At 38.8% G+C, this 22,164-nt stretch overlaps 1 protein-coding gene across 12 annotated transcripts in view; it reads left to right on the top strand.

The window, feature by feature from the left end:
* Nucleotides 1-22,164, top strand: part of ICA1 (islet cell autoantigen 1) — a 154,844-nt gene that overhangs the window by 21,006 nt on the left and 111,674 nt on the right. For 7 of the 12 annotated variants that reach the window (XR_002521060.1, XR_002521059.2, XM_003896272.5 and 4 more), the window contains exons 2-5: nucleotides 5,536-5,634; nucleotides 8,776-8,941; nucleotides 13,201-13,273; nucleotides 20,535-20,658. Coding sequence is in view for 10 of the 12 variants with exons in the window: in XM_003896272.5 (XP_003896321.1) it covers nucleotides 5,618-5,634; nucleotides 8,776-8,941; nucleotides 13,201-13,273; nucleotides 20,535-20,658 (380 nt within the window). In the remaining 2 variants the exon portion in view is untranslated. The remainder of the gene's footprint in view (nucleotides 1-5,535; nucleotides 5,635-8,775; nucleotides 8,942-13,200; nucleotides 13,274-20,534; nucleotides 20,659-22,164) is intronic. The other 5 variants (XM_009203339.4, XM_009203340.4, XM_009203342.3 and 2 more) reach the window with 2 other exon arrangements.

The raw sequence follows: 22,164 nt of genomic DNA, 5'->3' as shown, positions 1-22,164 counted from the left end.
TAGCCCATTTACATTTAAGGTTAATATTGTTATGTGTGAATTTAATCCTGTCATTATGATGTTAGCTGGTTATTTTGTGCATTAGTTGATGCAGTTTCTTCCTAGTATCGATCGTGTTTACAATTTGGCATGTTTTTACAGTGGCTGGTACCAGTTGTTCCTTTCCATGTTTAGTGCTTCCTTCAGGAGTTCTTGTAAGGCAGGCCTGGTGGTGACAAAAAACTCTTGGCATTTGCTTGTCTGTAAAGGATTTTATTTCTCCTTCACTTATGAAGCTTAGTTTTGCTGGATATGAAATTCTGGGTTGAAAAGTCTTTTCTTTAAGAATGTTGAATATTGGCCCCCACTCTCTTCTGGCTTGTAGAGTTTCTGCCGAGAGATCTGCTGTTAGTTTGATGGGCTTCCCTTTGTGGGTACTCTGACCTTTCTCTCTGGCTACCCTTAACGTTTTTTTCTTCATTTCAACCTTGGTGAATCTGACAATTATGTGTCTTGGGGTTGCTCTTCTCGAGGAGTATCATTGTGGTGTTCTCTGTATTTCCTGAATTTGAATGTTGGCCTGCCTTGCTATCTTGGGGAAGTTCTCCTGGATAATATCCTGAAGAGTGTTTTCCAACTTGGTTCCATTCTTCCTGTCACTTTCAGGTACACCAATCAAACATAGATTTGGTGTTTTCACATAGTCTCTTGTTTGTTGGAGGCTTTGTTAGTTTCTTTTTACTCTTTTTTCTCTAAACGTTTCTTCTCACTTTATTTCATTAATTTGATCTTCAATCACTGATACCTACCCTTTCTTCCACTTGATTGATTCAGCTGTTGAAGCTTTTGCGTGCATCATGTAGTTCTCGTGCCATGGTTTCCAGCTCCATCAGGTCATTTAAGGTCTTCTCTACACTGTTTATTCTAGTTAGTCATTCATCTGATCTTTTTTCAAGGTTTTTAGTTTCCTTGTGATGGGTTCGAACATCCTCCTTTAGCTGGGAGAAGTTTGTTATTACCAACCTTCTGAAGCCTACTTCTGTCAACTCATCAAAGTCATTCTCTGTCGAGCTTTGTTCTGTTGCTGGTGAGGAGCTGCAGTCCTTTGGAGAAGAAGAGGTGCTCTGGTTTTTAGAATTTTCAGCTTTTCTGCTCTGGTTTCTCCCCATCTTTGTGGTTTTATCTACCTTTGGTCTTTGATGTTGGTGACCTACAGGTAAGGTTTTGGTGTGAATGTCCTTTTTGTTGATGTGGATCCTATTCCTTTCTGTTTGTTAGTTTTCCTTCTAACAGTCCCTCAGCTGCAGGTCTGTTGGAGTTTGCTGGGGGTCCACTCCAGACCCTGAGCAGTGGCTGCAGAACAGCAAATATTGCTGCCTGATCCTTCCTCTGGAAGCTTCATCCCAGAGGGGCACGCGCCTGTATGAGGTGTCTGTCAGCCCCTACTGGGAGGTGTCATCCAGTTAGGCTACACGGGGGTCAGGGACCCACTTGAGGAGGCAGACTGTCCATTCTCAGAGCTCAAACACCATGCTGGAAGAACCACTGCTCTCTTCAGAGCTGTCAGACAGGGACGTTTAAGTCTGCAGAAACTTCTGCTGCCTTTTATTCAGCTATGCCCCGCCCCCAGAGGTGGAATGTACAGAGGCAACAGGCCTTGCTGAGCTGCAGTGGGTTCCATCCAGTTTGAGCTTCCCTGGCCACTTTGTTTACCTACTCACGCCTCAGCAATGGCAGACGCCCCTCCCCCAGCTAGGCTGCCACCTCGCAGTTCTATCTCAGACTGCTGTGCTAGCAGTGAGCAAGGCTCCATGGGCATGGGACCTGCCGAGCCAGGTGTAGGATATAATCTCCTGGTGTGCTGTTTGCTGAGAGTGTTGGAAAAGCTCAGTATCTGGGCATCAGTGTCCTGATTTTCCAGGTACAGTCTGTCATGGCTTCCCTCAGCTAGGAAAAGGAAATCCCCCAACCCCTTGCGCTTCCTGGGTGAGAAGATATCCGCCCTGCTTTGGCTTGCCTTCTGTGGCCTGCACCCACTGTCCAACCGGTCCCAATGAGATGAACCAGGTACCTCAGTTGGAAATGCAGAAATCACCCGTCTTCTGCATTGATCACACTGGGAACTACAGACTGGGAGCCGCAGACTGGAGCTGTTCCTATTCGGCCACCTTGGAATGTGCTCATAGTATATTTCTACTGGACAGAGTTTATCCATATTTGAGGCCAGGAAGAGTGACTGGCACATATTCATTTGAGGCTCAGTTTATGTCTGATAAACCAAACTGTTGAACGGGAATGAATGGATAACAATTATAATGATTTTTTAAAGTAGCAATTTTAATGCTGTGGATTTGGAAAGTGATAGAGCAAAACAAGATAGATTATGTCAAGAAATCTTAAGATGTTTATTAATTGTCTCTGGTATGCAGAGTTAGAACATATATAAAAAGAGATGTTAGCACTGGCTCCAGCTGCCTTCCCATGAGGTGTTCAGATGTACCCTGTAGAGTTGACCTTATTTTGGCCACTTATGATTCCTTTGCTCCTGTGCCTATACTCCAGTAGTTTGTTCAAGAAAGACCCATTTTCAGAAAGGATTTTCCCTGTGTGCCATTTAGCTGCGGTTCTCATACTTTAATGCGCTTACGAATCACTTGCAAAGCCTATTATAAAACTAGATTCCCGGAATCATTCTCAGAGATTCAAGTTCACTAGGAAAGGAGTGGGGTCTAGGATTCTGTATATTAGAACCCCCAGAAGATTTCAATGTAAATGGCTAGTAAACAATACCTTGAGGAACACTGCCATATGGTATCATAATCTGGGAATAGCCTGGAAATCTAGGTAGAAGGGGCAATTTGCTCAGCAATTTTTGTTAACTATAACTATAAATAACACATATTATACTATAATAACTTACTCTATGAAGGATTTAAATTAACAGGTATTTTATTAAGCAAAAATTAATTTAAAAGTCATAGTAAAGGAAATAATCAACAGAGTGAAAAGCTGACCTACAGAATAGGAGAAAATAGTTGCAAACCATATATTGGATAAGGGATCAATATCTGGAATATATAGAGAATTCCTGCAACTCAATAATAACAAAATGACCCAATTTAAAAATGGGCAAAAGACCTGCATAGACATTTCTCCAAGAAAATATACAAATGACAAAAAAATATGAAAAATGCATGACATCACTAATCAGAGAACTGTAAACCAAAACCACGAGATACCACCTCACAATTCTTAGGATGGCTATTATTTTTTAAAATGGAAACAAGCACGTGGGGAAAGTGGAACCCTTGTATACTGTCAGTGGGCTTGAAATGGTACAGCTGCTGTGGAAACCAATATGGAGTTTCCTCAGAAAATTAAGTAGAGAACTGTATAATCCAGCAGTCAAAATTCTATGTATTTGTGCAAAAGAATTGAATACAAGATCTCAGAGAGATACATTAAGACCTCATTTAATATCATCGATAAGTTCTTAGAAACTGCAGCTTTAGGCAAAATGACATAAACCATTTTTTTCTTATCAACATTATTATGAAACAGTATTATTTAGGACCTGGTGTATATCATTTTGCCTAAAGTTGCAGCTTCCAAGAACCTGTCAGTGACTTTAAGTGAGAACTTAACTATACACTATGTTTTTTGCAGCATTATTCTCAATAGCCAAGATGTGAAAGCAACCTAAATATCCATTGACACATGAATGGTTAAAGAAAGTGGTGTGTATATGTGTGTATACAACATTGCATATATACAATGCAATATTATTCAGCCTTAAAAAGGAAGTCCTGTCATATACTACCAACACAGATGAACCTTAAATGTATTATGCTAAGTGAAATAAGCCAATCACAAGAACACAAATACTGAGTGTTTGCATTTTTATGAGGTATCTAAAGTAGTCAACTTCACAGAATCAGAAACTAGAATAGAGGTTGCGGGGGGCTGCGGGAAGGGAAAATGGGGAGTTGTTCAATGGGTATAGAATTTCTGTCATGCAAGATGAAAAAATTCTAGAGATCTGTTGTACAAAAATATGTATATTGTTAGCACTACTATACTGTACACTTTTAATAAACTTTTTTTACCATAATAAAAAAAATGAATCAAAAAATACTAACTATCCTAATAGTTCATGGTGACATTGAACTCAAGAGTATGATAACTCCATTTCCTTTGAACAACCTCTTTTTATGAAAAATTTTGTTGGAAATTTCAAGCTAACTAAAGTAAATGTGTAGTTACAGTGAAGCTGTGTGGATGGCGAGAGAACTGGGTGTTAGTAGCCTCTCCATGATGCACTGAGTGGAGGGCAGAGCTTACTTACCCTGAATGTCATTCCCAAAGCAGCTTGTCCAGATATTTGGATGCTCTCCACAAGGAAGAGAGATGTTCATTACAGGATGCTGTCATTTCAGAGGCATCTGACACTCTGAAAATTCTCTTCTTCCTCTCTCTTGTCCCCATACCTGGAGCCTGGGATTTACACACCTTAATTTTGTTCCATTGAAATATTTTTAAATAGCCTAGGAAATCTTTAATCATTTTAGAAGTCCTGGTTGCCAGGACCCTTTCTAAGACCAAAGGAGAATGATTGGATTGATTTTTATGAAGCAGTCTGGACATTCATATACTGTGAGCACTCACTCTGGCAGCCAGAGGTTTTGCCTCTGGCCAGCGACCATTCCTTTGAGTAGTGAGCTTTCTGTTCTCTCCGGTAACTGCTAGGCAAGTGGGCTAATGTGGCTAGGCTGGTGGGCCCTGCCCCTGGGGTGGGCTAGCTTCCATGAGTGGAGCACATGGAGTAAGGGCAGAGACATTGACTCCGGTATTTACTACCGAGATAAATATACGAGGCTAGGCTGGTAGATACATACTTTCCTCCTTTGTACCCTTCTTGGTATCTTATTCAAGCTTATCAACTCTTTTTTGGTTTTTATTTGGGATTTTTAAATTTTGTTCTATTTTTGTTTTTGTTTTTGCAATGTGCTGGTTTGTTTCTTTAAAAATGTTGATTATAAAATATTTCAAATATATAAAGAGGCATACAGATGCCATATACTCACCATCTAGCTTAGAAAAGAGAACATTATGTGTGCACTCAAAGCCGCTGTGTATCTCTCTCGAAACACATCCCACACCATCTACTGCCATGGTCTGCTGTCTGGAACTTAGTGTTCATCATTGCTAAGCAATTCTTTATACCTTTACCATATAATATTACATACCTCAACAACATATAGTATTGTTTTACATATTTTTAAGCTTTATATAAGTGGTATTATATTTTATATAGTCTTCTGCAACCTGCTTTTTCATTCAACCTGCCTGTTCACTTTTTAAACTTTACTTGGGATATTTGTTCCAGTGTTAGTTAGCTATATTGTTGTCATCACCGGTGTGCAGCATTACTGTATAATAGAGTTAGACCCTAAAATACAGCTAGAAATGGCTTAGATTGAAGCCTTTTATGTATGTCAAATTAATATGTAACTATAATATAGTGTGTAACTGTTAAACATATTTGTTTTATTTCAGGTTATAATATAACTTATCCTCTCATGCTTTTTTCCTGCCCCTTCTCCCCAAATCATCAACAGTAGAAGAAGAAAAAGAAAACATGTCAGGACACAAATGGTAAGTAATTTGTCATCTTTTCTAAACTGGGAAAGGCTAATAAAAGTAGAAAGCATATAGCATATGCTCAATAAGTGTCTATTGAATGGAAAAACAAGAGATACATTGGCAGTAAGTATCATGTTAGCCCTCACCAATACTGAGCCAAATTCAATATCTCTGTTAAATATGGTGTGAAAACCAAGTAACAAAAAAAATTGTAAATTCTTATCTAATGTGCATTCTCTAAGAAATTCACTTATGTGTAGCTTTTCTCTTGGGAATCTAATGATAGTTTTTCTTACCACCATTTTGTCTAATGTAATGAGTTGATGCATTTTTATTACTATCTTATTTATAACTTCTAACATTAGAGTTACAAGGGAATTTTATGTTAGGGTAGCTATAAAATAAAGAATGATTCTACAACCACACACCACTTTTACTTATTAATTTATAGTCATGACTTCAACGTTTCTGAACATTCAGGAACCAATCATTGTCGAAAGTAAATGATGCTGAATAAAGTAGATGTGGTAACCATTTGGCAATGTTAGCGCTGATATTTATGTGCCTATAACATATCTAAGCAGCGTGTTAAACCTCTTATAAGGTCCAGAGCTCTTCAAGCAGTGTTTGCAAATTCTTTTGAACCCATGACCCACCAAGCAAGCAGATCTTTGTGAACTTTTATTTTCTTTAATTCGTATCATGAAAAAAATGTGTTACATATTTTTCAAATGCACAATTAATAACAATAAGTGCTTTTTTTTTTTTTTTTTTTTTTGAGGAGTCTCACTCTGTCACCTGGGCTGGAGTGCAGTGGCACAATCTCAGCTCACTGCAACCTCCGCCTCCCAGGTTCAAGCGATTCTCCTGCCTTAGCCTCCCAAGTAGCTGGGATTACAGGCATGTGCCACCACGTCTGGCTAATTTTTGTATTTTTAGTAGAGACAGGGTTTCACCATGTTGGCCAGGATGGTCTCGATCTTTTGACCTCGTGATCTGCCTGCCTCAGCCTCCCAAAATGCTGGGATTACAGGTATGAGCCACCGCGCCTGGCCAAAGAAGTCCATTCTATGTCCTACTGTTGAGAATCCCATTCCCCTGAAATAATCAGTCTTTGCAGTGTATCCTTCCAACCTTTTAATGTGCATATTCTGTAGAGAGATTATCTTTTACATAAGTGTTATACATATTTTATCTTATTTTCTCTGACATGAGCTCATAATATGACTTTTAAATAATGCAGAAAGATATAGACTATGAAAGTCTCCCATAATCCTTCTCTCTCCACTCTCCAAAGATAACCATTGTTAAGGAAGTCATCAGAAATGCCTTCTGACTTTTTAAGAATAAATGTGTAAATTGAAAATTATAAATTTAATGAAATTGTAAATGAAGGAAAGTAGGTTTTGAGATACTGGTATTTTGATATAGTCATATAAACAAACTCATGTTTCAGCCCAAGCCTGGCACATTTTGGGTGGTGATGGGATGGGGTAGAGGAAGGTACATCTCCACAGAGGAGAGTTGCCTGGGGGGTCAGGGTGGCCTTTGGGGCAGGGACTCTAGGTCAAAGAGGATGTGGACGAAGTAAGGGGAGGGATGGAACTCCATCAGCAAACTTTCCAGCCATATTCGGGGCACTCCAATCACTTTTACACAATTCCGTTTCATTTTCAGTTACTTTTGTTTCTTTTCTCTTTTTTCTTTTGTTTTTGAGTGACAGGGTCTCGCGCTGTATCCCAGGCTGAAGTGCAATGGTATGATCATGACTCCCTGCAGCCTCAAACTCTTGGGCTTGAACAATCCACACACTTGAGTCTGCTGAGTAGCTTTGTGTCATAGGCCTATGCCACCACACCTGGCTAATTTTTTGTAGAGATGGGGTCTTAATATGTTGCCCAGGCTGGTCTCAAACTCCTGGCCTCAAGCAGTCCTCCTGCCTGGGCCTCCCAAAGTGCTAGAATTAAAGGCATGAGCCACCACGTCCAGCCAGTTTCTGATTTTTTCTCCACATACTTTTTTATTTGCTCTTCACTATGATCCTTCTGAAAAATGGTTTTTCATCTATATTTTAAGCATTTATATTGAAGAGTTTAAAGTTTTTAACATCAGAAGCCTGCAACCAATTTTAAATTTATTTTATTTTTATTTTATTGTGTTAAGAACAGTTAACATGAAGTCAACCCTCTTAAATTTTAGGTGCACAATACAGTATTGTTAACAATAGGCACCATGGGAATGGGCACAGTGGCTCATGTCTGTAATGCCAGCAGTTTGGGAGGCCGAGGAGGGAGGATCATCTGAGGTCAGGAGTTAGAGACCAGCCTGGCCAACATAGTGCAACCCCATCTCTACTAAAAACATACAAAATGTGGTAGGCGTGGTGGCATGCGCCTGTAATCCCAGCTACTCAGGAGGCCGAGGCAGGAGAATCGCTTGAACCTGGGAGGCAGAGGTTGCAGTGAGCCGAGATTGTACTACTGCACTCCAGCCTGGGCAACAAGAGTGAAATTCCATCTCAAAAAAAAAAAACAAAAACAAAAACAATAGGCACCATGTTGCACAGCAGATCTCTAGAGCTTATTCATCTTGCATAACTGAAACTTTATGCCCCTTGAATAGTAATTTCTCATTCCCTGCCATTCTACTCTCTGCTTCTGTGAGTTTGACTGTTTTAGATTCCTCTGTAACAGATCTTAGGCATGCTGTTCTTCAGCCTCTTATCTCTGCTTTCCTGCCATCACCTTGGTGTTGACTGTAGTGTTAGAGTGAAGAGAGTGTGTTGGTGTCTGGCTTTATCTCTGACTCACTGAGGTGACTTGGGCCGGTCACCCTGTCTGGCTTGACCTCACTGTCTCCACCTCTAAAAGGGGTGTGCTCAATCTGTTATATCTACATTCTTTTCAAGGGTTAGTTTTTTTATTTCCTGCAAGAGATTCTAAATTTCTCCACTCTGACTTTTAAGGTTTTTGAGTCGGAAAGAGTTGATCAACTTTCTTGGTGTGACACCCATATAAGAAAGTGCTCATACATTTATCAATGTTGTAAATGTAAATGCATAATGGAAAGTCATGTTTAAAGAAATCATTTCACACTAAAATATCTTAATCTTTATGAAAGTCATGAATAAAATAGTTCTTTAAATGTTTTTAGCAGTTATCCCTGGGACTTACAGGATCGATATCCTCAAGATAAGTCAGTTGTAAATAAGATGCAGCAGAAGTATTGGGAGACGAAGCAGGCCTTTATTAAAGCCACAGGGAAGAAGGAAGATGAACATGTTGTTGCCTCTGACGCAGACCTGGATGCCAAGCTAGAGGTAAGCTCTTTATTGCTGTCAGCTCCAACGCAGCCGCCTTGCTAGTGTCAAGGTCCTAGAGTGTACACACCGAGGCACAGCTAGGTATGCTTTGTATTTGAAGATGAGGAAAATCTAGGATTAGGTAAACTCAATCCCAGCATATTTATTAAAACCTACAAATTCTCGCATAACCACCATGCCTCAGTTACTTCATATTTCAAGAACATAGTGGCAATGCATAGCCTGTGGTAAATTCTCAATAAGTGTTTTTTGGGAAAAGTAATGCAATCAAAGAGCTGCTGCTAGTCATAGCTGAGAAGTCGGATTTAGAACACTAGAATCTGGCAAATGTTAAATTTTTTTAAAAAAAGAACTCAGGTAAAAAGTCATGGAAAGTAGAGTCTAATAAGTTTTGTATTGGACCCTGGAAAATTCTAAAATAAATAAGGAGATATTTAGTTAAACTAGTTAACAATATAGTAAGCCAGATTTAGATATGGTTGATTTAGCATATTAATATAAGAAGGCCCACTAACTCCCTGTCTTGCTGGACATTTCTGCCAATAGTTTAGATTAAAATTTTGAAAGCATACCTATCATTTCTATAAATAACAGGGCACTGAGAGGAATAATATCTTAGATGGTCTGCTAAGGATTCAAAATGAACTCAAATTTTAATATATACACTAAGGTTAATGAACTGAACATTTAATGGGACTAAAAAAGCCCAAGATTTCAAAAAGCTTTCTGAGAAGAGTGTCCAGGATTGTGGAAATCATAGTTATTGTACATCAGAGAGGGTTAAGGGGAAATGTTAGTCGTCAATTACTTGGGAAGCTCTGTCATGTGAAAAGGGGTGAGATTCATTCTAAGCACATGAGGGTAGACCAGACCCAGGAAGAACTTTGTAATGTTAAGGCTGTCCTGTGAGAACTGGGCTGCTTTTGAGGTTAGGACTATCCTGTGAGATGGATCTGGGCTACTATTCTACCTACTATCTGCTGTAACTTTAGGAGAACTATACTCAATTTCTCATATCCTCGTTTTCTTAATGCATGAAATAGAGAAATTAATACCTAGTTATTACAGCTCTTATCAAGATTAAAGTAGGTAACAGAGTGATGGCTAATGTTTGTTAGTGTTTATAAATATTATACTAACATGTTTATAAACATAACTAATGTTTATTAGTAATTCATGTTTATGAGTGTGTTTTATGTCCTAGGAACCATTTAGACTGAGTTCCATATGGTATCTCTAGTACATAGCAAAGCTCCTGACCCACTGGTCCTGCCTCGCCGTCCTGCATTTCCTTTCTTCCACATGCTTACATTGCCCTCACCACCATCCAGCCATGATGGCCTTGTCTCAGTTCTCAGTCCACAACCAGCCAAGTTCACACCCATTAGAGCGTTTGCTGGCTTCCACCTGGACACTGTTTCCCCACATCTTCCCTTCTCATAGTTCAGGTTTCAGCCTAAAGGTCACGCTGCTTCAAGTCACTGCCTGTCTACCTCTGCTCCCCACCTACCCCACCCCTGCTCACTGTCTAACACATGACCTTGTTTTATTTTATTCATAGTACTCATCTCTCACTGAATTATCTTGGGTGTTCAACTCTTTGCCCACCTTCCCTCCACTATGAGATCAAATTCCGTATTAGCCTATTCACCACGTATCCACAGCCACACACAGAATACACATTCAATAAGTACTAACTGAATAAGGGTATGTATTAGTGCAATTAATATCAGTTCTCAGCCCTTTCCTTCTGCAATTGGAAATTTTGAGATAGAAACTGGTTTTGACAAGGATGTTCTAATGGAGATTTCTGCAATGGAGGAAAGTAGAACTAGGAAGCATCTGTTTCGATTTTTATGTTCTAAGTACAGTGTAAATTATTATAAACATATATGCTTTTTATATATCATAGTTTTTTCTTAAGAACCTAGTAAATACATGCCTTATTCAAAAGGTAATTTAATGTGTTAATTACAAATATATTAAACATTATATGTAGGCTCTTGCAGCAGTATTTTGGCTGAACCAAATGTCCTTTAATCAAAATAGCTGCTCTCCTAGGTTTGTAGCATCCAGAGTACCTAGCCGTGACAAATAATTTAGCACATGATAGGGGTTTCTGTTGCAGAAATGTTAATACTGATGTTGCTGTGTATAGAGAGGATGGATTCCATCCATGAAACATATGAAAATGATGTGAAAACCTCTCGAATGTGTTCATACCTTGAGTTATCCATAGAAGGCGAACTTATAAACCAAGAAATTTCATTCTTCTGGCACAGAAAACTTGTGTGCCAAGCTATAATAATGGTCAGATGCTATTGCAATCTGTTGGAAAGTTAATATAGAAATGTTGCACTGAGTTTTAATATTTGTCCACATTGCTTGCTAATGAAATCCCTTTCTGAAAAACAGCTCTTCAGTACAGTAACTGACAAAAAGTAATCTCTGCTGACAGAAATCTTCTTGCCAGAGTCACTCTGCCACAGCAGAGTGGACTGATTAGATGATGGAAATGTTTCTTATCTTGCCTTGGGCATGATTATGTTAGTATATATAATTGTCATAACTCACAGAACTGAACACTCCAGAGCTGTGCATTTTAGTGCATTTAATTTATACCTCAATTTTTTTTTTATTTTTATTTATTTATTTATTTATTTTTGAGACAGAGTCTGGCTCTGTTGCCCAGGCTGGAGTGCAGTGGCCGGATCTCAGTTCACTGCAAGCCCCGCCTCCCGGGTTCACGCCATTCTCCTGCCTCAGCCTCCCAAGTAGCTGGGAGTACAGGCGCCCGCCACCTCGCCCGGCTAATTTTTTTTGTATTTTAGTAGAGACGGGGTTTCACCGTGTTAGCCAGGATGGTCTCGATCTCCTGACCTCGTGATCCACCCGTCTCGGCCTCCCAAAGTGCTGGGCTTACAGGCTTGAGCCACCGCGCCCGGCCGATATACCTCAATTTTTAAAAAGTGAACAGTAACAACAGAACAACTCCTAGACATACTTTTTGAACGTCCTTGCTCCTGTGTTCAGGAAATACTATGTGTTAGTGGGTTTTGATGCAGAATACTGATATAAAACACTTGCTAAGGGATGGATTCAGACTGCTGATCTTCTGTTTTGTTTTACGGCTCTTTACTAAACAGGTGGAAGATGCAATTTAATGAAATGGGAATTAGCAAATTTATATTCTTCATAACCAAGCTTTAAGCATTCCTAGAAATGGTTTTAATCTTTTAAATATATATGCATACATCTGTTTTTATTAATTTAGTCATATTTATAATGAAACAGATCATCTGTGTTCACTCAAATGTAGAAATGCGTTATGATACCATTATATAATTTCTGCACCACTGCGGCCAGTGAACTAGGAGAGAGAAAGAGGGAAAACCTTGCCCTGCCTTAGTGAGTAGCTCCACAGAGGCAGGATGTTTATCTGCCAGGTTTTCTCATTGATACCATATCTCATCCCTAAGTTAGTGGGCAAAGGGTGGAGAAAGTGTGACGTCTGTTCTGTCTTTTCTTGAGTTATCTCAGTTTCTGAAACAAAGGCTGGAACCAACATGCATTGAAATCAAGTTAGATTCTTCTCAGCACAGCCCCATCTGCCTTTCCCCCAGTTTCCTCTAGTATGGCCACAGCATGGCATTATATTTTCTCTCTGTATGTTTTATGAAATTGTTGGGAAAATAAGGAGTATTGGGGACTGCTTGCCCAACATCATTTTATCAGATGTTTTCTAAATACATAGGACATCCAGCTGATTGATTTTGTTTGCTTTATCCAGTTGTTTAAGCATGCCGTAAAATACATTAGGATCACAAAATAAGTTAACATCAACTTCTAAATATGCTTAATTGACAGATCCTCCATTTAAAAAAAAACAGCAAGTGGTGAAAGGAATAAATTTGATTATGAATGAATATTGGGTCTGGTTTACCAAGTCATCTAACTGGACCCTTCACTTAGGATTTCTGTTTTCAGCTATTGTTTCAGTAGACCGGAGGATATAACTGTTCTGCAGATCTTAATTTAAGTTGCAGAGATGATGAATTCCAATAAATATAGAATAATAGGAGATATTTAAAGGCTTTGGTCACAGTTTCTATATAGTGCACCACATAACACTAAGCATACTTAGACATGTGGTCTTGTTTTAGGCAAATTGAACACTGTGGTTGTGTTCAATGTAATTATTTTTTATCTCACCACTGTCTATTTTATTTTGTGTTTTGTTTGTATTTTTATTACAGCTGTTTCATTCAATTCAGAGAACCTGTCTGGACTTATCGAAAGCAATTGTACTCTATCAAAAGAGGATATGTTGTAAGTATGACATCAGTATGAATATCGATCAAATAGACAGTAAGAAATAGCAGGGTATTTTGTCTTGATACATCATTTCAGATGCTTAGGAAACTAAGGGTGTTTGTCTATGTCTTTAGGCAGTTGGGAGGAGAGTCTCTAATAATTTTATCGGTAATATACATAGCTTATTTATCTTTCAAAGCAAGTATCATACTAGGAGAATTCTGTTTGGATCTCCCATGGATATGGACATGCCATTTATTTTCCCAATTATAAAAGAGTTTTCTCAGTTTGTATCTTGGGCTTTTTACCTTCAGGTTTTTTTTTTATGTGATTATCTTCACTCTCTGATACACAGTTTTGTTCCTTTTAAGATAACAAACAGAGACAGAAGGCACATACAGTTAATTTGTTGATGATATTTTGTTGACAACATTTCTTCATGAATGTTTTTTGTATTGGATATTAGGTTCCTACAGAACGATATTTTCATATAGTCAGACTGTCTTAAAAGCATTAACAACAAAGTTATCTCTGAAACACTAATATCAATTATATGTTAGTACATTTTTCAGTTTCCACTTGTAGGTCATTTTAATAATATAATCTCTGTATTTTTGAGACTAGACTATGGGAAGTCTTTCTGTTGCTGACTGCTGACAAACCCCTTTTCAGTAATCACAGATTTTCTACATCAGTAGAAAATTTTTCTACGTCATTTTTGTACATCATTTTTCTACATCAGTAATATTTTTCTACATCAGTAATATTTTATTAAGACAATCATTTTGGTAGGCTGAATGCATTGGCTCACATCTGTAATCCCAGCATTTTAGGAGGCCGAGGCAGGAGGATCACTTGAAGCCAGGAGTTTGAGACCAGCCTGGGCAACAAAGTGAGACCCCCATCTCTACAAAAAATAAAAATACCTAAAAATTATCCGGGTACCATGGCATGTGCCTGCAGTCCCAGCTACTCAGGAGGCTGAGGCAGGAGGATCACAGTGACCTATAATGAGCCATTGTGCTCCAGCCTGGGAGACAGAAGGTGACTGTCTCTTAAAAAAAAAAAAAAAACTTACTTCAGGAAAGTCCAAAATCATTGTATGTAGAGGCAGTATTTTATAAATTATCTATGTTAGTATTTCCTAAGTGTTTGCGCTAAGACTTCTCCAGGGCTGCAACTCCAGGTCTTGATCTGTGAGGAAATTAAGACACATGACCACCACTCCCCTATTTATCTTTCCTGCATCCAGTCAGTCTCAAATGCTGGGTTTTGCCTCCTAAATAGCTCTCAGATTCTCCTTCCTCTCTCCATCTTCTCTGCCACTATGTTGGTTCAGGCCACCACCATTGCTCTCTCACTTGGTTTACTAATCATCTTCCTCACTGATCTTGCCTCCACCTCTGCTTTCTCTAGCCTGTTGTCTGCACTGCTGTCAATCAAAGTACACTTTTAAACCCAATCAGAATCTTCCTTGGCTTAAACCTTGTGTTCTGGGAACTACTGGTCGAACTTCTTCTTACTATACCCACCATCCCCCCAGTATTCACCATGAAATGAATCATTTTCATTTTTATGGTAGAAAACAAAATAATTTAGAAAATTATAACTTTATTTTTTTAAGAAAGTCACATGAAGTCGGTGTGTCCACTTTTCATTAAACAATACATATTGTAACAAGGGAAGAAAAGAAGGATGCTTGCATATTTTCTGTAAATAGTGATTCTCTAAACAGAAATCATGTTTTCCACCTATATTAATGTTTCTAGAAGAATATAGAGGAAAAACTTCCCCCTAAACCGCCTCAGAGTAGTTAATAGAATTATAATGGAACACCATCAAGGCTCATAATTATCTTGTAATATAAAGGGTTAGAATAATGTCCCCACCCTTGAAGTAGTCACCTGGTTGTGCCAGCAGAGCTGGCTGTGGATGGTGGCTAAGCCCTTTTATGTCTACCCACTAAGCTCATGTGAGCCATGCCATCTCAATAGAGACAGGAGGGAGGAGTTCTGCCCTGCTTGGTCTTGAAAGAGATCCCAATTTGATAGAAGACTAAAAATAGTATGGTTAATTGAGGATGTTGCTATGTAGCTGTCAAAGAAACAAAAATGAGGAAAATCTGTGAACTAATATGGAGTGATTTGGAGGATATGCTTTTAAGTGAAAGAAGCAAAAGATAAAAGTGTATCTATAGTATGCTATCCTTCATGCAAGCAAGAAGGTGATATAAAATATAAATGTAAAAAAAGGTAATATATATAGAGTGTGTGTATTACCATTTTTTTACATTACATTTTACCATCTATAGCTATATCTAGAGAGCAAGCCTGCTCATTGTGCAAAGGAAATTTAGGAAGGATAAACCAGAAACGAAAGAGACTGGATACCAGTGGTGGGTGAGGATGGGAAAAGGGTTGAGAATGGAGGAGCAAAGGTGAGGAGGGAGCTGTACCTTCCTAAGGTACCTTCCCATAGCTTTGATTCCTAAAACCATAGTGACATTTCATAGACTCAAAAAATACTTAAATCCAGCCAGATGTGAGAAAATCTAAAATAGAATGCAAACAGTAATAAATGAACTTAATTGCATTATAAATGAATAATATTGTCACAGTGACCGGAATTGAGAAAAACAAGAACTAACCTCAGTAGTTTTGGAACATAATTATTTTTAACTAGATTCTGAGGCTAAACACAAAAAGAATTATACATGGAAGCCGTACTCTCATTGGTAAATTTGTTTCTTATAGGAATATGGGTTAGCAATGCTGAAACTACATTATGCAAATATTGAAGTTGAACTGTCTGTAAAGACATTGTGGATGATGAGAGCCAGATTTCTCACTCCCTACATTAGAAAGAAGTTACAGATAAAGAAAAGGAGAAGCTAGAAGGAACACTGTGGTGTTGCACTGGCATCAAAGGTGCCACTCTGAAGTCATTGTTTTTAATATCTATACAGATAGATACATACAGAAATAAATGCAGATGAGGGCATATGCATGGGTTAGTGTACATTCATATATTTCTTGCTTCTTTGAGCTGACATGACCTAGAAGCACTAACACCCCATAGCAGTGAGTACATCTGGCACCCAGATCTTGCTTTCTAAATACCTTTCCCCAGTAAAAGAAATGCTCCTTGGAGAAGTGGTTGATTCTGGGATTGGGGCAGGGAAAATTCAAAATGCACCTGTATTATTTGTAACACTATAACATAAGGTAGTGCTTGAGAAAGGATATGTTGAAAGGACACGGGAGCAAACCTATGATCAAAACTGGCACAATTTGAGCAACAAACTAAATAATGATAAATAATGCTAGTATTGAATTATAACCTGTAGAATAAAATTAATTTCCCTTAAGTCTATATGAAGAGAGAGAGATAAATGGTGGAGAAGGGGCAGCTTTGTCTCATAAAATAATTTCAGTTAATTAATGGAAAGAATGAGGGAACTACAAAATCACCATTAGGCAAACACCACAGTGAGAATTGTGACAGGTGAGATTCACTGAAGGTGTTAGAATTAGTGAGTGAAAGTTCGAGGAGAAAATGGACATTTGCATCGTCTCATGTATTCCCCCCAAGATTTTTAATGATTATAAAAGGAAAACAAATTCTTAGCTTTACAGTGGAGAAACCCAGCAGATACCTCCTTAACCAAGCGGTTGAGCTTGACATCATGAGTGATGAGGTACACTGATGTCATGTAACCTCTGATGCTGTGCGCTAAGAAAGACTCTTCAGCACTGTGAATCCTTCCCAAATATCCATAACCCCAGTCTAATTCTGAGAAATCAGACAAACCCAATTGAGGCACATTCTACAAAATATCTAACCAGTACTCTTAAAATCTGTCAAAGTCGTGAAAGATAAAGACAAAGGAACAGTCACAGATTTAAGAGACTAAGGAAACTCAATATTTTGGTGCCAGGCGAGACCCTAGATTGGATCCTATAACAGAAAAAGAATGTTAATGGAAAAACTGGTAAAATTCAAATAAGGGCTATAGGTTAGTTGATAGTATTGTACCAGTGTTAATTTCCTAATATTAATTATTGTACCATGATTATGTGAGATGTAAATATAAGGGGATGCTAGGGAAAAGTAAGTACTAGGGGATGTTAGGGAAAGGTATACAGGAACTCTATATACTGTTTGTAATTTTTCTCTAAGTCTATCATTTTTTCAGAATAAAAGGTTTAATACACGTAAATTGGATCACATTGCTCCCCTACTTTTAAAAGCCTCCAATAACACATAAAATGGAATCTGACTCCCATTCTTATACATAGGACATGATCTGGCCCCAGTTCACCTCTTCAGCTACCTTTTCCCTTGTCCACCAAACTCCTGAGGCCTTTTGCACTGGATGTTCCTGCTGCCCGGAAGGTCCCTGCTCTCATAGTCCCAAGACTATTGTCATTCAGAACTCAGCCTAATGGTCACCTGCTCAGAGACACCTTCCCTGATTACCTTGTCTAAGGCAGCTACTAAGCACTCACTCTTACGCCCCATCTCTCATTGCTCTCCCTGGTATTTTTCTTTTTCGTGTTTCGTGTTTGTGATTATGTTTTATTTTCTATCTCCTGCTGCTTGAATATAAGCTCTGTAAGTGTGGGGAACTCCTTTATCCTCTTCATCACTGTATTCTAGTGGCAAGAACTGTGCCTCGTATGTGTTGGATCATCCATAAATCTGTGCTGAGTGAGTTAATGCTGTCAAGCTGATTAATTTCATAGTTCCATGGTTGCCTTGTTTTTAAGGGCACATCTGAAAACCTAATCAGCAAGTAAGTATAAAAATGTTTTTGTCTCTGAATTCTCAAGTCCCAGATAATTGAAACCTTATTAATAGAACATTTCGAGTTATCTTTTTTTATTTTTGCTTTCTTCTTGTAATAGAAGCAGGGGTTTTGCTATGTTGCACAGGCTCATCTTGAACTCCTACTATCAAACGATCCTCCTACCTCTACCTCCCAAAAGTGCTGGCACTGCAGGTGTGAACCACCACACCCAGCCCTCGTGCATTACCTGATACCTATGTTATACCTGAATTTTAAACTTCTATAAGTTAATTTCAGTATTTGAATTTTTAAAATTAAAGAATGACCATCCCTTCTCAGAAAATCTAACCTTGACGCTGATGGAGCTCACACTTCCTTCCACTGGCCTCTGAGTAAGTATTGCCAAGTAATCAGAGTCAGCACCTAAAATGAAACCTGTTTGCTGCCCCAAGTTAATCCTCAAGTGCCTAAAATGAGCCAAAATTATTTTAAAATGCTTCAGCCTACTTAGGTTTATTTAGGAAAGAGTACATTTCGCCAGCCATGTAATCATTCAGGTACCACGAATTGGTTTCTTCCTAGCCTTAAGCTAAATGCGTTCATTTGTATGTGACTTGAGACTTCAAGGTAAAAAGGGTGACAGTAGCCTCATGCTATTAAGAACAAAAATGAGAAATTGCTCTCCATAGGGGAAGATTCATTGTGGACTTGAGTGAGACACATGTTAGTCAGTGGGGAAGAGAAGGAATGGAAGGTATTAAAAAACAAAAAAACCTTCTTATAATTATAGGAGTTTTAAAAAGCTACATAGAACCATGGCATGAGTATTAAAAGGCAATAAGTATTTAAACTGAAATAAAGTGTATGAGGATAACAAGGCAAAATTATAGTTAATTCAGTTCACAAGCATTTAATTAGCACCATGAATTTAAGACTTTATGCTCGGCCTGGGGAATACACAGTTTGAGTGAGATCCCTGTCTTGGAAAGCTTAGAGCCCCCTGGGAAAGAGAGACACACGCCCAGTCACACGAGGTGAGTCCTAAGTCAGGTGCCCAGAGAGCGCTGCTGTCCGGAGAAATAGGGATCAATTGCTTCACAGAGGAAGGAACCTGCGAGCAGGCCTTTGATGGTGAGCTTGATTTTTGAGAGACAGAAGAGAAGCAGGGTCATCGTTTATCTCTCAGGAAAAATGGGTTCTAAAAGCCTGTTCTTGACTGGGCCTTCCCAAGGGAATGTTTAGAGTGAAACTATAGTCACAAATTAATAAGGTAGCAGTATCGAGTTTAGCCTTCACCTTTGGATTTGTGGTTCCTGCCTAATGTTCTACAATTATTGTTGGTGAGATTCTGTCAGGAATGGGGGTACGTTCTTAAAGAAAAGTCTGACTGGTTTGTGAAAACTGGCAAGAATCCTAGTAGCATTTAGAAAGCAGTTTTAGTAACACATGGTGTATAAATACATCAATACAGAAATAGGAAATAAAAGTAATGTTCAAAATCTGTTGATGGTAAATGCTGTGTTTAGGGGGAAAGCACATCCTAGGAAGCTAAGTGTCACTCTGGTGCCGGGGGCTTGGCTGCTAGTGTGTGTTCAGGACCCCTACTGTGCCATTATGTGGGTGCACTGTATTTTATTAAACTAGTTCCTAGTATGAGGAGAGTGTTTTACTAGTATAAATAATGATGCTATGATTGTTTTTGCATTTACATCTTTGTGCCCATTTTACTACTTCCTTAGGAAGTACTCCTACCTAACAGTAGACGTGCAGAATCCAAAGATACATGCAATTCTATGATTTTTTAAATGTTTACTGTCAAATCAATCTGTAGAAAGCTTGCACCAAATCACTTTCCCACCAAAAATACCATCTGAGGTTGTCTTTAAAAATAAGGCCAAGATTAGGCATCACCAATTCAGATTTGGTTCCAGCTCTGTATTTTTAAAACCCACTGTCATCAACCTGATGACCTCCCCACCCTCAATCCCTACCCCCACTTCCAACCAAAAACCTGTGTCACGGCTGAGGTATTTGAATTGCTTTACAATCGAATAGAATGTAACTCAAAAAGCAGAGATCAAAAGTCAGCAGGAGAGAATAATGGGAGGCAGCTAGCACTGCATCCTAGGCAGCCACAAAAGATTCCCACAGTCATACTTGACAAACCCAACTCCTTTATTTCAGCTCGAAGCAGCACATTATGGGCTTGCTTTTCAGTACAGAGGTCATTTTCTGGTTCTGATTACAGGGCACCAAACTCACTGACAGATGTATTCAAGTGAATTTGATCTCTCGTATTGTAAATGGAAGAACAGCATGAAAGTTAAATGGGGGGTAGGGGGAGCTTACCTTGTAGCCTGCCACTTGGATTTAATTTCATCCCGTCTTCGCCTCTGGAAGAGAGAGGACCTTGTGATTTGTCTTTCTTGTTCCCTTTGTAATCAAAATGCTCATTGTTCATGGCTCCTTTGGTCTTTTCTTCATCAGTCTTGTCTCAAGAAGAAAACGAACTGGGAAAATTTCTTCGATCCCAAGGCTTCCAAGATAAAACCAGAGCAGGAAAGATGATGCAAGCGACAGGAAAGGCCCTCTGCTTTTCTTCCCAGCAAAGGTGTGTGGCCTTCAGTGGGGCTCTATTTGGAGGGATCTGAGGAGACTCTGGGACGCACCCTACTCATGAAGGGGAATCTTACAGTATTCTTTAGAAGGATTTTCCCTGAGGCTGAGGAGCTGCACTGTACTCACTAGTTAGGCAGTTTGTACTTAACTCTCTAATTAAGATTAATACATAGGATTTTTTTTTCCTCCCTGTTAATTAAAAAAAATTTTTTTTCATTTTTCTTTTGGTCTATAGGGGCATTATATATGTCAATCACTATGAGTGCTGTCCTGGGCTTATGTTTGACCTTCCGTGTTGCTTGTAGCAATCAGTCTGGTCCCCTTCCAGCAGCTGATTAAAGCAGGAGCCTAATGAGAACAGGTTGAAGGGTTCCCTCTCCGCTCTCTGTGGGCCAATTAACTTCAGAGAGGTGCTGTTCTCATGCCCAGGTCCACACTGCTCAGGCCGCGGACCATAACCTGAGAGTGTCAGAAATGCAGAATCCAGGCCGCACCCCAGACACGCAGGATCCACATCCCCGTTTTAACCAGACCCCTGCTGTTTTCATGTAAATTCAAGTTTGAGAAGCTCTGGTACAGGGAAAATTGTGGTAGATGAGTGGTATTTTTTTCTTAACACAACTGTGACTCATTTTTATGGTGGATGTTAAATAAGCAGGAGCCCCTGCACACAGTCACTCTCTGCGCCTGAGAAAAGTGACACTCCTCCTCACTCCCTTCTCTCCCAGTAACTAACAAACCCCCAAAATGTCACCCACTAATATTAGGAGAATGTAGGTAGTTCCCACAAATATTCCGGCTATAGAAATTTCACTTACTCAAATTGTCCAGCATTTTCTTCTGTTAATGTCTCCTTGCTGCTTTCCCTCCTTTTGGGCCAACAACAGGCCAGCAGCATGGTACATGGTTGTTCCTATGAAAACCCAAGAAAGATGGAGTAGAAAAAAAAGAGACCTGCTGCATCTGTTTTTCAGTGGTGTCTTCTCCTGGGCATTTAGGTTCTTCCTGATGACATTTGGACCCTGACTTTGTGGGCAATGCCAACTTTTATGCTGGAATGAAACCATTTCTAGTTCTCCACACATTTCCCAAGAGGTATTTGTTTATCATCTTAAATCTTACCATTTAGTATTATTTATAATTTTTCTATATAAAAATACATACTCATTCTAGAAAAATTTTAAAATAGAGACAAACCAAAAAGTGAAAATTAAAAAGCAACTAAAATTTTGCTAATAGAGATGATCTACTTTTAACCTCTTAATAGATAGTTTCTATGCCTATAGGACCATTTCGAACCTTGCAAGAATAATTGATTCCTAAAAAAATATTTCATAGAGTAAGTTGTCATATGTTAAACATATAATTATCACTAACTTCAGTGAGAAAAATTCTTAGGCAAAGGAAGAGAAAAAAGAATATAGAAGTGAACAGAATCGTTAGGGAGATAGCTGAGGACTCTTGATCTCTTTAAATAGAAGTCACCAGTTACACAAAC

Source organism: Papio anubis, chromosome 4 (genome assembly GCF_008728515.1).
Source record: "Papio anubis isolate 15944 chromosome 4, Panubis1.0, whole genome shotgun sequence".
NCBI classification, from domain to species: Eukaryota; Metazoa; Chordata; class Mammalia; order Primates; family Cercopithecidae; genus Papio; species Papio anubis.
Note: the sequence above shows the minus strand (reverse complement) of the source record. Positions and strands in the feature narration are given on the sequence as shown.